Source organism: Bombina bombina, chromosome 6, assembly GCF_027579735.1.
Source record: "Bombina bombina isolate aBomBom1 chromosome 6, aBomBom1.pri, whole genome shotgun sequence".
NCBI lineage: Eukaryota > Metazoa > Chordata > Amphibia > Anura > Bombinatoridae > Bombina > Bombina bombina.
In genome coordinates, this window is record NC_069504.1 from 749494472 (window position 1) to 749510117 (window position 15646).

At 37.6% G+C, this 15646-nt stretch overlaps 1 protein-coding gene across 1 annotated transcript in view; it reads left to right on the forward strand.

Annotated features, from left to right (window-relative positions):
• TYK2 (tyrosine kinase 2) overlaps window positions 1-15646 on the forward strand; it is a 229282-nt gene that overhangs the window by 145680 nt on the left and 67956 nt on the right. The window contains exons 13-16 of the mRNA XM_053718015.1: window positions 2812-2899; window positions 3253-3380; window positions 14973-15108; window positions 15202-15353. Coding sequence (XP_053573990.1) covers window positions 2812-2899; window positions 3253-3380; window positions 14973-15108; window positions 15202-15353 — 504 coding nt within the window. The remainder of the gene's footprint in view (window positions 1-2811; window positions 2900-3252; window positions 3381-14972; window positions 15109-15201; window positions 15354-15646) is intronic.

A 15646-nucleotide genomic window follows, 5' to 3' on the forward strand; every position in this document is an offset into this window, starting at 1 on the left:
GGTTTCAATCAGACAACATGACGACTGTTGCGTACATCAACCATCAGGGGGGAACAAGGAGTTCCCTGGCGATGGAAGAAGTGACCAAAATCATTCAATGGGCGGAGACTCACTCCTGCCACCTGTCTGCAATCCACATCCCAGGAGTGGAAAATTGGGAAGCGGATTTTCTGAGTCGTCAGACATTACATCCGGGGGAGTGGGAACTCCATCCGGAAATCTTTGCCCAAATTACTCAACTGTGGGGCATTCCAGACATGGATCTGATGGCCTCTCGTCAGAACTTCAAGGTTCCTTGCTACGGGTCCAGATCCAGGGATCCCAAGGCGACTCTAGTAGATGCACTAGTAGCACCTTGGACCTTCAAACTAGCTTATGTATTCCCGCCGTTTCCTCTCATCCCCAGGCTGGTAGCCAGGATCCATCAGGAGAGGGCGTCGGTGATCTTGATAGCTCCTGCGTGGCCACGCAGGACTTGGTATGCAGATCTGGTGAATATGTCATCGGCTCCACCATGGAAGCTACCTTTGAGACGAGACCTTCTTGTTCAAGGTCCGTTCGAACATCCGAATCTGGTCTCACTCCAGCTGACTGCTTGGAGATTGAACGCTTGATCTTATCAAAACGAGGGTTCTCAGATTCTGTTATTGATACTCTTGTTCAGGCCAGAAAGCCTGTAACTAGAAAAATTTACCACAAAATATGGAAAAAATATATCTGTTGGTGTGAATCTAAAGGATTCCCTTGGGACAAGGTAAAGATTCCTAAGATTCTATCCTTTCTTCAAGAAGGATTGGAGAAAGTATTATCTGCAAGTTCCTTGAAGGGACAGATTTCTGCCTTGTCTGTGTTACTCCACAAAAAGCTGGCAGCTGTGCCAGATGTTCAAGCCTTTGTTCAGGCTCTGGTTAGAATTAAGCCTGTTTACAAACCTTTGACTCCCCCTTGGAGTCTCAACTTAGTTCTTTCAGTTCTTCAGGGGGTTCCGTTTGAACCCTTACATTCCGTTGATATTAAGTTATTATCTTGGAAAGTTTTGTTTTTGGTTGCAATTTCTTCTGCCAGAAGAGTTTCAGAATTATCTGCTCTGCAGTGTTCTCCTCCTTATCTGGTGTTCCATGCAGATAAGGTGGTTTTACGTACTAAACCTGGTTTTCTTCCAAAAGTTGTTTCTAACAAAAACATTAACCAGGAGATAGTAGTGCCTTCTTTGTGTCCGAAACCAGTTTCGAAGAAGGAACGTTTGTTGCACAATTTGGATGTTGTTCGCGCTCTAAAATTCTATTTAGATGCTACAAAGGATTTTAGACAAACATCTTCCTTGTTTGTTGTTTATTCTGGTAAAAGGAGAGGTCAAAAAGCAGCTTCTACCTCTCTCTCTTTTTGGATTAAAAGCATCATCAGATTGGCTTACGAGACTGCCGGACGGCAGCCTCCTGAAAGAATCACAGCTCATTCCACTAGGGCTGTGGCTTCCACATGGGCCTTCAAGAATGAGGCTTCTGTTGATCAGATATGTAGGGCAGCGACTTGGTCTTCACTGCACTCTTTTACGAAATTTTACAAGTTTGATACTTTTGCTTCTTCTGAGGCTGTTTTTGGGAGAAAGGTTTTGCAAGCCGTGGTGCCTTCCATTTAGGTGACCTGATTTGCTCCCTCCCTTCATCCGTGTCCTAAAGCTTTGGTATTGGTTCCCACAAGTAAGGATGACGCCGTGGACCGGACACACCTATGTTGGAGAAAACAGAATTTATGTTTACCTGATAAATTACTTTCTCCAACGGTGTGTCCGGTCCACGGCCCGCCCTGGTTTTTTAATCAGGTCTGATCATTTATTTTCTTTAACTACAGTCACCACGGTATCATATGGTTTCTCCTATGCAAATATTCCTCCTTAACGTCGGTCGAATGACTGGGGTAGGCGGAGCCTAGGAGGGATCATGTGACCAGCTTTGCTGGGCTCTTTGCCATTTCCTGTTGGGGAAGAGAATATCCCACAAGTAAGGATGACGCCGTGGACCGGACACACCGTTGGAGAAAGTAATTTATCAGGTAAACATAAATTCTGTTTTTTTTTTTTTTTTTAATTGAACATCAGGTGTTTAGGCACATAGTTAACTGCATTATTTAGAAATAATTTGTTATAATAGGTTTTAAAATATTTAAATTATTATTTTTTGTTTTAATAAAACATACATTACTTTGAGGAACTAATCAGCTTATTGCAGAAGTAGCTATATCAATAACTTTTTTTAAAAGAGGTTAAATGGATCTTGGTGAAAAAAAAATGATAAAACAGTGTTGTAAGTATAGTTCAATATAATTTTCTTAAAGTTTGTGTGTCAATTTTTTTTTTTTTTGTAATACTGATAACCAGACTTTGTGATAAAGGTTATTAAAATGTTAATTTTTAATAATTTATAAACAATAACTATACAACCCTTCCTTAATTTCACAAAATGCAAATCCTTCATTTAAACATTTTAATCTAGGAAAATAAGTTATCATTGTAATATACATTTTAGTATTTATTTTGACTGCTTTTACTGTAAAATAACTCTGAAAATGTGCTACTTCTACTTTGTTCCAAAGAGATTGGAGTGCCCCTGTGATATTTAAATGGCCATTATGGTTGAAAAATCAAATGCTCTAATTCATTAGAGCATGTTATTTTAATTCTAGTGAGTAGTGACCCTGCATCTCTATGTGTTTAACCTTTTGGTGATTACTGTAATCTTCCTCCTGATGTCTTACCTTTGCTCCTTCTCTGCATTTTTCTCTTACGATTCCTTTCTCTTGTTTACCTGTCAGGCTTTTTTCGAGACTGCAAGTTTGATGAGCCAGGTTTCTCACATCCACCTGGTATTTGTGCATGGCGTTTGTGTTCGGGAAACAGAGAGTGAGTTACTAGAAAAATGGTTTTAATTTAAGCGATAAACTGACATTTTCAATGTATTTAGTGTTTTAGTGTTAAAACAACATACAATTAACCTTATTACAACTCTTTTTTTCACTGTTACCAACACCAATGTTTTTGAGCTCACTAGCCCTTAATCATGCCTCTTATTCTTTCTTGATAAAGTGCTGCGAAAGGAAAAACAGAAAATGAGCTACCTATACATATTAAGTTGAAAGTACATTTGTATGCTTATGCAGATGGCCCTATGTTGTCCTCTGTTTTTATTTTTTGTTTTAGGATTGGTATCTTTAGAGTTGTAGCATAAAAAGGTTAATTTTGTTCTTTTTTCTAAGATATCATGGTGGAAGAGTTTGTTGAACATGGACCACTGGATGTTTGTCTGCGTAAGGACAAACAGCAGATTTCTGCAGGGTGGAAATTCACAGTGGCAAGACAGCTGGCAAGCGCTTTGAGTTATCTGGTATGTGATCGTATTCATTTCCTTACATATTCAAGGACTTCTCCTAAAGGTTGTGTAGATTACATTTAATTGCACACCTCCCGGTTGAGTCAGCTGAGATGTTGCAAAATCAGTATGCAGGCTTTTTAAAAGGACAGAGTACCGTAAAATGTTTTCTCTTTGAATGTGGTCCCAGTGATACATTTTACCTCATTTACCTTTATGTTCTCATTTGAAATAGCTGATTTTGCCCATTGAAACCAACACCTATACTAAAAATTTCATTACTATTGTAATGGCTACAGAAAAGCGATATAAACAAGAGACAGCATATATAATCATCCTCCCTGTGGTGGTGGAAGAAAGAGAAGTACTAAAATGTTCATTTTAAATTATTCTCTTTTAGTATTGAGATTTGTGTATGTATAGACATACATCAGATAAGGAAGCCTTTGCGTTTATAGTGATGAGACAATGAGGGCTTCACTCCCTGCAAGCTCAGCCCATTTTAATGGATTGCAATTTGAAAGAAGAAAAGTTAGTTAATATGCAAAAATAAACCTAAAAGAGCAATTTCCCATACATTTTTAAATCTACAACTGGAATGACAAGTCATTAGAAACACATTTACGGGAAAACATTTTTTGATACACTGCACTTTAAAGCACACTTGTGCCTCTTGCAAAGTAGGACTTTCTTGTAGTATATTACTATGGTCCTATACAGAAGCATAAACCTCTGTAAAAGAAAGCGGAAACCAATTTGGTTTTCCGAAGAAGTAGCTCATGCTGTAAAGAAGAAAAAAAAGATAGCTTATATAAAATTACAGAGACACACAATTATATGATTATATGAAAATATGGAAGACTCCAACAAAAAAAGACTAAGCAGTTAATTAGGAAGTTCAAAGATCGTACGGAAGAGAAGATAGCACAGTCAGTAAAACACGGTGACAAAACATTCTTTAGATATATCAGTGAAAGAAGAAAAAATAAGGTAGGAATAGTAAAACTGAAATCAGTTGATGGTAGAATAATAGGAGATAAGCAAATTCCAGACTGTCTCAATCATTACTTCTGTTCTGTCTTCACAAACTAGCATATAATAGTTTTATGTGGCGATGTGGCCAATATGTTCTATTTGTATTTTTTTTTTTTTTAATGTTTTCTAGAGGCAAATCAGCTATTTCAAATGACAAAGTAAAGGTACAATAATGGTTTGTAATATACTCTCTAGCACAGTGGTTCTTAATGTGTGGGGCGGGGGCCTCCCCGAGGGGGGGGGGGGGGTTGTTTTGCGAGAAGGGATGGGCAAATGTGCTAAAAGTGTAATTCCTTTGGTAGAACGAATAGTCCTGTGGACATTCATTTATGGACAATCAACTGTTGATGATAAGAAATAAAATCCATTAAAATTCTGTAATCGAATGATATTTCCGGTTTTTGAATGTTCATAATTGTGTGAATGTGGTAGGGAATTTAATAAATATATCAATATAATTTAGTAAATATATCAATTTAAATGTTTCTATTTCAAATATTGCATAATTTGAATATTACATTTAAAGAGAGCATTAGAAATACTATTACAAATATATCGATTTGAATTTTTCTAATTCAAATATTGCTTCATTCGAATCGAATCTTACATTTTAAAGAAAACATTAGAAATACTATTACATTAAACAAATGTTAAAATGTTGTACAAACATTCGAAATTTGAAACGAACAAACAAATGTGTTAAAATTTTGTTTCATTTTTTGAATGTTGCATAACATTCGCCCATCCCTAGGTGCTAGAGCAGTGACACTACACACTGTCCTATGTAAACTACAAGTAGCAGCTGACTTTTTGGCAAAACATAGAGATTTTTTTAAGAGTTGACAATGATACTTGCCAAGTTGTAGTGGAATCAGGCAAAGGACAGGCGCTGAGGTTGAAATCGCTAAGACGCTGCGTTGCGTTTGTTGTCTTGATCAGTAACTTCTGTTTAAACCCAGGAGTAACAAACTGCAAATTTAAACGTGAGTGATGTACTCTTCTCGTTGAGCAGAACCAGCTCTTGAGATCTGTGCGCGACCGCTGGATCAGATGTAAATTCCCCAAATTAAAACTAAAAATAAATATTGCAATTTTCTTAATGGAAAAAACTATTAAGTAAGATCTATTAGTATATCATTTACTTGTAAATTTCATCAGAGGGGAGGCCCACCACCTAAGATTTTGAGAATCTCTGCTCTAGCAGGTTAAAGGGACATTAAACACTTTGAGATGGCAATATATATATATATATATATATATATATATATATAAAACTGCAATACACTTTCATTATTTATTTTGTCCCCCTTTACTTTAATTCCATTTTAAAATGTTGAGCTTTTTAGTTTCTGTTAGAAATGGAAGTGCAGAACACTGTTGTATTCCACACAGCCATTGGCTGCACACTCTAGTGACCTATTTATAACTGTCTCTAATTGGCCAGAGCGGAGAAGGTAACCTAAGTTACAATATGGCAGCTCCCATTGTTTTATAGATACTAAAACTTTACACTTATTTTGTCAATATTTAAACAGCAAATTAAACTTTTAAAAAAAAAAATGTAACTACGTGTTATTCTTAGACTAATTCTTTCTTTGAATGTATCATTCTACCTAGTGTTTAATGTCCCTTTAAATATATCATTGGGAACATATATTTTACGGTACAATGTCCCTTTAAATTCTATGACTGTCACCTAGCTGGCATTTCACCAATGGGGCCAGTATTTTTAAATATCCACGTCAATATGGGCAATAAAAATAGAAATTACGACTGTAATTAGATTTATGTTACCATAGCCTATCATGTAAGCAGAAGATATATACAACTAAATCATGGCAGCTAATTAATGCAATGCTGGTATTTACTCTCACATATGTCTTTTAAATGCAGTTTTTTCACTTAATAATATAAATTCATGATTGTGTACATTCAATAATTTCATATTATTTTGTGTAATTTTAATAACAAAATCCAGACACTTAAAGGGACAGTCTAGTCAAAATTAAACTTTCATGATTCAGATAGAGGATGCAATTTTAAGCAACTTTCTATTTTACTCCTATTATAATTTTTTCTTCATTCTCTTGGTATCTTTATTTGAAAAAGCAGGAAGCTGGCCCATTTTTAGTTCAGCACCTGGGTAGCACTTTCTGATTGGTGTCTAAATGTAGCCATCAATCAGCAAGCACTACCCTGGTGCTGGACCAAAAATGGGCCGGCTCCTAAGTTTTACATTCAAATAAAAGATACCAAGAGAACAAGGAAAAATTGATAATAGAAGCAAATTAGAAAGTTGCTTAAAATTGCCTGCTTTATCTGAATCATGAAAGTTTAATTTTGACTTTACTGTTTCTTTAAATCATAAATGATGGTCATTTATTCTAAACACAAGTTTCACAGTTTAAAAATAGTGTTCAGATAACAATTTAAAGGGATAGGAAAGGCAAAATTAAACGTGCAAGGATTAGATAGAGCATCTTCTTTTAAGATGCTTTTAAATTTACTTCTATTTTCAAATGTGCTTCGTTCTCTTGATATAGCTTGTTGAAAAAGAATACGCACATATACTACACTATTGGGAACTAGCTGCTGATTGGTTCCTGCACACATTTGTCTCTTGTGATTGGTTAAAGGGCCAGTATACACTCATTTTCATATAACTGCATGTAATAGACACTACTATAAAGAATAAGCTGCACAGATACTGATATAAAAATCCAGTATAAAATGGTTTAAAAACGTACTTAGAAGCTTTCAGTTTAGCTCTGTTGAAAAGGCAGTTGGAAAGCCCACTCCAAGTGGGAAATAAGACACTCCCCCCTCCCCCTTCTTTTGCATATGAAAAAACCCTTTACACAAACAGGAGCAAGCTGGAGAAGGTAGCTGACGGTATTCAAATAAAACTTTGGGGCTTGGTTAGGAGTCTGAAAATCAGAGCAATGTTCTTTAAAAATAAGAAAAATTATACATTTAAAAAAAACAAAAAACTTTATGGGCTTTATAAATAGATCATCTACAAAACATTTATGCAAAGAAAAAATTAGTGTATAATGTCCCTTTAACTAGATGTGTTCATCTAGCTGCCAGTAGTGCAATGATGTTCCTTCCGCAAAAGATAACAAGAGAATTAAATACATTTAATAGTAAAAGTAAATTGGAAAGCTGTTTAAAATTATATGTTCTATCCAAATCATGAAAGAAAATGTTGGTGTTTCCTAACCCTTTAACCTTTTACTAATTAAAAAATGCAATTGTTTTTAGTAATGTCATCCAAAAACTTTAATACTGAAAAAAAACAGCCAAGGTGAAACACAATTAAGTGGTCATGTTTCTTGAATTCAAGAAGGTTCAGAATTTATGTGAAAGCTACAGAAAATGTGTTTTCTGATCAGCTAGAATGCCACTCTCGTGTTGCCCTCTTTAAAGAATATAGGGAGGGTTACTTAATTCTTCTGTCTGCTTATCTGGTCTGGTCAGAAGTGTTACAAAAAGACTCCATCATATTAAAGGAACATTGTAATGTATAATTTCTTCTATTTGAATGTCTTCCTAATGATCTCATTACCTGCTGGAGTGTGTTAAAGGGACATTAAACACTAATTACATTTTATAAGCATACTATTGAGGTTATTCCCCATTCCCTGCCTCACTTTAGGCATGGGTGCCGCCATGTTGAAATCTGTCTTTTACTGCATTCCAGTGCTGACGTGTTTGTGACATGTATTTGGTGTTTAATGTCCCTTTAAATTGTTTACAGATAGCTCCTTTACATTTATTTTATCATTTGAAATATCAGAACTGCAATATTACCTATAAAAAGCTTTAAAAACAAGAGGCATGATCAGAAATCAACCTCCCAGTTGAGCATGAAAGAGCCCATTTGAATGTGTGTTCTTGCAACTGCTTTGAATACAATGAGCTCATCAGCTGCTTGCCTGTGTACATTGTTTCATTAATCTTGCAGATATATTTAACCTTTTAACGCCGTTATGCCGTTCCATTCCGTCATAATTACACTGGGCTTTAGAGCCGTTATGACGGAATAGAACGGCATAACGGTTTTCAGCTCCTGTGCCCCCTCCGTTATTTTGTTTGTTGTGGATCCGGTTGGGGGATGTGCCTAGCACCTCTGGCACTCCCCCAGGATCCAATCAGCATGGAGGGGGTGTATCGATTGTCCCCTGTAACACTGTAGCAGCCAATGAGTGGAATCATTGGCTGTTACAAGTGTATCCGCTTCCTCTCTGCTCTCAGTGCGATCTGAGAGAGAGGAAGACAGTTTAGTGTTGGTGTGTGCTGCAGAAAGCTAGAGAGGGAGAAAAAATATAGTTACAAACAATATATATATTTTTTTTGCTGCTGATCACAGAGCTGCTACTGTGATCAGCCTAATATAACTTGCTTAGCCTGTTAGGGCTTTGATCAGTGTTGATCAAAAGCGTTGGGGGTTTATTTGTGGGGGTTACAAATATATATATATATTGTTTTTGCTGCTGATCACTGAGCTGCTACTGTGATCAGCCTAATATCACAGTGATCAGCCTGTCAGGGCTTTGATCAGTGCCCAAAAGTTTATTTGTGGGGATCTTTAGTTATTATTAACCCCTTCCCTGCTGTTCCCAATCACTACCCTTCCCAGTTCCTTTTTTTTTTTAGTTTATAAAAAAAAAAAAAAAAAAAAAAAATATATATAAAGAAAAAATCATAATTTAAAAAAAAAAAAAAAAAAAGGGAATAGGGTGGGTGGGAATAGGTGGGTGGTAATTGGGAGGTGGTAATTGGGGTGGTTTAGTGGGATTTTGGGGAAGGTGAAGTGGTAATTGGTGGTGGTGAAGTGGTACTTTGTACTGAAAAAAATCCCTTATGGCACGCTATTCAGCAGAAGAGGCTTATGCCATTCTTGCCGCAGATTCAGGGAGTGAAACCCTCTCTGCTCTGTCTGACAGCGCAACCCTTACGGCATCAGATATAGAGCCCCTGAGTGATACATCTGATGCTGGTGCTCCCTGCCCGCCACCTAAAAGGAGGCGTCGCACAAATGACCAAAATTGGATACCCCCAAATTTCACTGCCCCAGAAATGCCAGAATTTACTGAGACTCCTGGCATAACAAGTGATGTTCCAGTATGTGAGCCAATAAACTATATGTCACTGATTCTGACAGATGCTATGTTTGAGCATATAGTTGCTCAAACAAATTTATATGCCAGCCAGTATCTGTCCAAAAATCCCCAATCTCTGTATGTCAGAAAAAATACCTGGCATCCCACTGACATACCAGAGATTAAAAAGTTTTGGGCCCTGACATTAATAATGGGGATTGTGAAGAAACCCAGCATTCGTTCATACTGGAGCCAGAACCCCATCCTGGCTACCCCTCTTTTTCCAGGGGTTATGAAGAGGGACAGATATGAACAATTGCTGCGGTTTCTCCATTTTAATGATAATACCAAGTGCCCCCCCAAAAATGACCCCCTGCATGACAGGTTATATAAACTAAGGCCCCTGATAAGCCACCTGTCCCAAAAATTTAAAGAAGTTTACATACCTGAGCAGGACATTTGCATTGATGAGTCCCTCATGAAATTTAAGGGGAGATTGCTTTTCAAGCAATATATACCATCCAAGAGGTCCCGCTATGGGGTAAAATTTTATAAGCTCTGTGAATGCAGTACTGGGTATACCTGGGCATTTCGCATCTACCAGGGAAAGGATAGCCACTTGGATCCACCTGGCTGCCCAGATTCAGTTGGCACAAGTGGGAAAATTGTGTGGGATCTCCTACTACCCCTGCTAATTAAAGGGTACCATTTGTGGCTCGATAATTTTTACACCAGCACAGAGCTATTAAAATTTTTGTTTTATTTTGAAACCGTGGCCTGTGGCACAACAAGAAAAAATCGCAAAGGTTTCCCCCAGAAGCTGACATATGGAAAAAAAAGTAGGGGCACAACGTCAGCTTTACGCCACAATGAGCTACTGGCCCTTCGGTACACTGATAAAAAAGATGTGTACATGCTCTCCACAATGCACGATGAAGCTACAGTGCCAGTGTCTGTGAAGGGAAGATCTGCACAGATCCGAAAGCCAAAGTGCATTGTGGAGTACAACAAAAACATGGGGGGGGGTAGATTTAGCTGACCGGTGCCTGCAGCCATATCTAATTCAAAGAAAAACTAGAACTTGGTACAAAAAAGTAGCCTTTTATATTATGCAGATCGCAGTATATAATGCATATGTGCTGTACAAAAAAACAGGCACAGGGAAAACTTATACTTTTTTGGAATTTGTGTTAAATGTAACATCTGATATTTTGTTTAACCAGACCCCTAATCCTCCCACTGTTCAATCTGAAAATGTTGAGCGACTCTGTGGCAGGCATTTTCCCACTAGGATCCCCCCCACTGCCTGCAAATTAACACCCCAGAAAAGATGCAGAGTCTGCTATAAAAAAGGAGGGAGGAGGGATTCTAGTTACCATTGCCCTGACTGCCCCTCTCAACCTGGCCTCTGTATCACTGATTGCTTTCGAATATATCACACAGAGTTAAACTTTTAATTTGAAAGCAATCTGTATGTGTTCCTAATTTATTTTATTTTATTATTCTGTATTCCTAACTTCATAAATCCCCTGACCTTGTCCTGTCCCTTTATAAGTTAAGCCCATCCACTCTAAGGCCATTATAAGTTATACAAAACAACTAAAATACTCCTTTTAGAATATCCTGAGTTATCTACTTTTGCAAATGGTATGTCATGAGGGGGGTAATTTTCATTCCTGGGCTGCCATACTGTCTCAAAGGCAACATAGGGCCAGAAAATCAATGTGCCAAATTTCTATGCAGACCCTATATTGGGCCCTGTAACTTCCTAAAACCACATAAAACCTGTGCATAGGGGGTATTGTTGCACTCATGGGAGATCACTGAACACAGATATGGGTGTATTATAGCAGTAAAAAATATAATGATGTTGATCTAAATAGAAAACATGCAAAGTCTGTGTGAAAAAAGCAAATAAAAAAATATGACCACTAAATTTGACCAGGTTTTGTGACTAAGTGGCTACAAAAAAAGACTAAACATAGTCCTTTTTTAATACCCTGGGTTGTCTACTTTTGCAAATGGTATGCCATGGTGGGGTAATTTTCATTCCTGCGCTGCCATACTGTCTCAAAGGCAACAAAGGTCCATAAAATCAATATGCCCAATTTCCATGCAAATTGGCAGACCCTATATTGGGCACTGTAACTTCCTAAAACCACATAAAACCTGTACATAGGGGGTATTGTTGTACTCATGGGACATCGCTGAACACAAAGATGGGTGTATTATAGCAGTAAAACATAAAAGGATGATATAAACAGCAAAAATGCAGTGTTTTTGTGATAAACTAAAACTGAAATATGAACATTACCTTTGGCCAGATGTTGTGACTAAGTGGCTACAAACAAAGACTAAACATAGTCCTTTTTCAATACCCTGGGTTGTCTACTTTTATAAATGGTATGCCACGATGGGGTAATTTTCATTCCTGGGCTGCTATAATGTCTCAAAGAGGACAAAGGCCCATAAAATGAATGTGCCAATTTTCTATGTAAATGGACAGATCCCATATTTGGCCCTGTAACATCTGTAAACCCCATAAAACCTGTACATGGGGGGTACTGTTTTACTCTTAGGACATTGACAAACACAAATATGTGTGTTTTATAGCAGCAAAACATAAAAGGTTGATGACAGAAACAGCCAAAGGGCAGTGTTTGTGCAAAAAACGCATACAAAAAAAAGGAGCACTACATTTGGCCAGGTGTTGTGACTAAGGGGCTTCACAAAAATATGTGACATGGGCCTTTTGAAATACCCTAGGGTGTCTTCTTTTGAAAATGGTATGCCATGATGGGGTAATTTTCATTCCTGGGCTGCTATAATGTCTCAAAGAGGACATAGGCACAGAAAATTAAGGTGCCAAATTTCCATGCATAAAAACTGAAATGGGCAGACCCCATATTTGGCCCTGTAACTTCTGTAAACCCCATAAAACCTGTACATGGGGGGTACTGTTTTACTCGTAGGACCTTGACAAACACTAATATGTGTGTTTTATAGCAGCAAAACATAAAAGGTTGATGACAGAGACAGCCAAAGTGCAGTGTTTGTGCAAAAAACGCATGCAAAAAAAATCACCATTACATTTGGCCAGGTGTTGTGACTAAGGGGCTTCACAAAAATATGTGACATGGGCCTTTTGAAATACCCTAGGGTGTCTTCTTTTGAAAATGGTATGCCATGATGGGGTAATTTTCATTCCTGGGCTGCTATAACGTCTTAAAGAGGACATAGGCACAGAAAATTAAGGTGCCAAATTTCCATGCATAAAAACTGAAATGGGCAGACCCCATATTTGGCCCTGTAACTTCTGTAAACCCCATAAAACCTGTACATGGGGGGTACTGTTTTACTCGTAGGACCTTGACAAACACTAATATGTGTGTTTTATAGCAGCAAAACATAAAAGGTTGATGACAGAGACAGCCAAAGTGCAGTGTTTGTGCAAAAAACGCATGCAAAAAAAATCACCATTACATTTGGCCAGGTGTTGTGACTAAGGGGCTTCACAAAAATATGTGACATGGGCCTTTTGAAATACCCTAGGGTGTCTTCTTTTGAAAATGGTATGCCATGATGGGGTAATTTTCATTCCTGGGCTGCTATAATGTCTCAAAGAGGACATAGGCACAGAAAATTAAGGTGCCAAATTTCCATGCATAAAAACTGAAATGGGCAGACCCCATATTTGGCCCTGTAACTTCTGTAAACCCCATAAAACCTGTACATGGGGGGTACTGTTTTACTCGTAGGACCTTGACAAACACTAATATGTGTGTTTTATAGCAGCAAAACATAAAAGGTTGATGACAGAGACAGCCAAAGTGCAGTGTTTGTGCAAAAAACGCATGCAAAAAAAATCACCATTACATTTGGCCAGGTGTTGTGACTAAGGGGCTTCACAAAAATATGTGACATGGGCCTTTTGAAATACCCTAGGGTGTCTTCTTTTGAAAATGGTATGCCATGATGGGGTAATTTTCATTCCTGGGCTGCTATAACGTCTTAAAGAGGACATAGGCACAGAAAATTAAGGTGCCAAATTTCCATGCATAAAAACTGAAATGGGCAGACCCCATATTTGGCCCTGTAACTTCTGTAAACCCCATAAAACCTGTACATGGGGGGTACTGTTTTACTCGTAGGACCTTGACAAACACTAATATGTGTGTTTTATAGCTGCAAAACATAAAAGGTTGATGACAGAGACAGCCAAAGTGCAGTGTTTGTGCAAAAAACGCATGCAAAAAAAATCACCATTACATTTGGCCAGGTGTTGTGACTAAGGGGCTTCACAAAAATATGTGACATGGGCCTTTTGGAATACCCTAGGGTGTCTTCTTTTGAAAATGGTATGCCATGATGGGGTAATTTTCATTCCTGGGCTGCTATAATGTCTCAAAGAGGACATAGGCACAGAAAATTAAGGTGCCAAATTTCCATGCATAAAGACTGAAATGGGCAGACCCCATATTTGGCCCAGTAACTCCTGTAAACCCAGTGAAACCTGTACATGGGGGGTACTGTTGTACTCGTAGGACATTGACAAACACAAATATGTGTGTTTTATAGCAGTAAAACATAAAAGCTTGATGACAGAAACAGCCAAAGTGCAGTGTTTGTGTAAAAAACGCATACAACAAAAATGACCACTACATTTGGCCAGGTGTTGTGACTAAGGGGCTTCACAAAAAGACGTGACATGGCCCTTTTGGAATACCCTAGGGTGTCTACTTTTGTAAATGGTATGCCATGATGGGGTCATTTTCATTCCTGGGCTGCTATAATGTATGAAAGGCAACTTAAGCCCAGAAAATGAATGTGCCAGATTTCTATGTAAATGGGTAGGCCGTATGTTGGGCCTTGTAAATTCCAGAAAACTCAGAAAACCTGTACATGGGGGGTATCGTTATACTCATGGGACATCGCTTAACACAAGTATGGGTGTTTTATTGCAGTAACATATATCAGGATGATGATATTCACAATAAAATCATTTGGAAAGCTTCAAATTTCTTAATTTCTCACACTTACTTTGATTTTTTTTATATAAAATTATAGTTGAGAAATAAATCTTTTATGCCAAAAGAAAGCCCTATCTGTCCTCTAAAAAACAATATATAATTAGTGTGGGTGCACTTAATGTGAAAGGGGTAAATTATGGTTGAAAAGACATATAGCTGAAATTCAAGGTTTCGTTTACGTTCAGAACTTGAACAATTGCCTATGTCATGAAAGGGTTAAAAGAAAAGCTAGATCAGTTTAGAGTTGTTTGCTGAATTAGGAACGGTCTTGAATGATAGGGTTTAAGTTCTAAGTCAGGCCATCTTTAAATAACCAAATTTAAATAAAATTAACAACTCTTATCCTGATCACATTACATATATTAAATAAGAAGGGTTAATTAAAGGTTTTGCATGTACATTATGTTTTGTTATTGGTCTCTATCTTTTTTTTTCAGGAAGGCAAAAATTTGGTTCACGGGAATGTCTGCGCAAAGAATATTCTGTTAGCCAGAAAAGGCTTGGAAGACGGATCCTCTCCTTTTATCAAGCTAAGTGACCCTGGAGTGACATTCACAGTATTGTCCAGAGAAGGTGCTGTTCTATAGTTGTGCTGTGTATCTCTGTAAACTCCATAAATGTGTAATTCTCCAAAATAATGATCCATGGGAATGTTTTCTTTTACAGAGCGTGTGGAAAGGATTCCCTGGATTGCTCCTGAATGTGTTCTGAATGTCTCTAGTCTCAGCACCGCTGCTGATAAGTGGAGTTTTGGTACAACATTGCTAGAAATCTGCTTCAACGGGGACGTACCTTTAAAGGAGAGAACCCCATCGGAGGTAATAAAGGGGACAATCATAGAGTCATAGTGGGAGTTGAAGAGATTGGTTGTATGCTTCTTACCTACTTTTTATCTCACATCTATTGTGATGTGGTGATGAAACATCTTTGCAATATATTTTCATTATTTATTTTGCTCCCTTTTCATGTAATTTAGCAATTTCTAACTGTCAGATCTTGAAATGAACTCTGCTGACTTCTCAAGTTTAACTCTGCCTCATATCTGTCCCTAATTAGCTTTAACTGATAACTGGAAAACAACTTTATGCTAATTTTATGACAGTGGTGATTG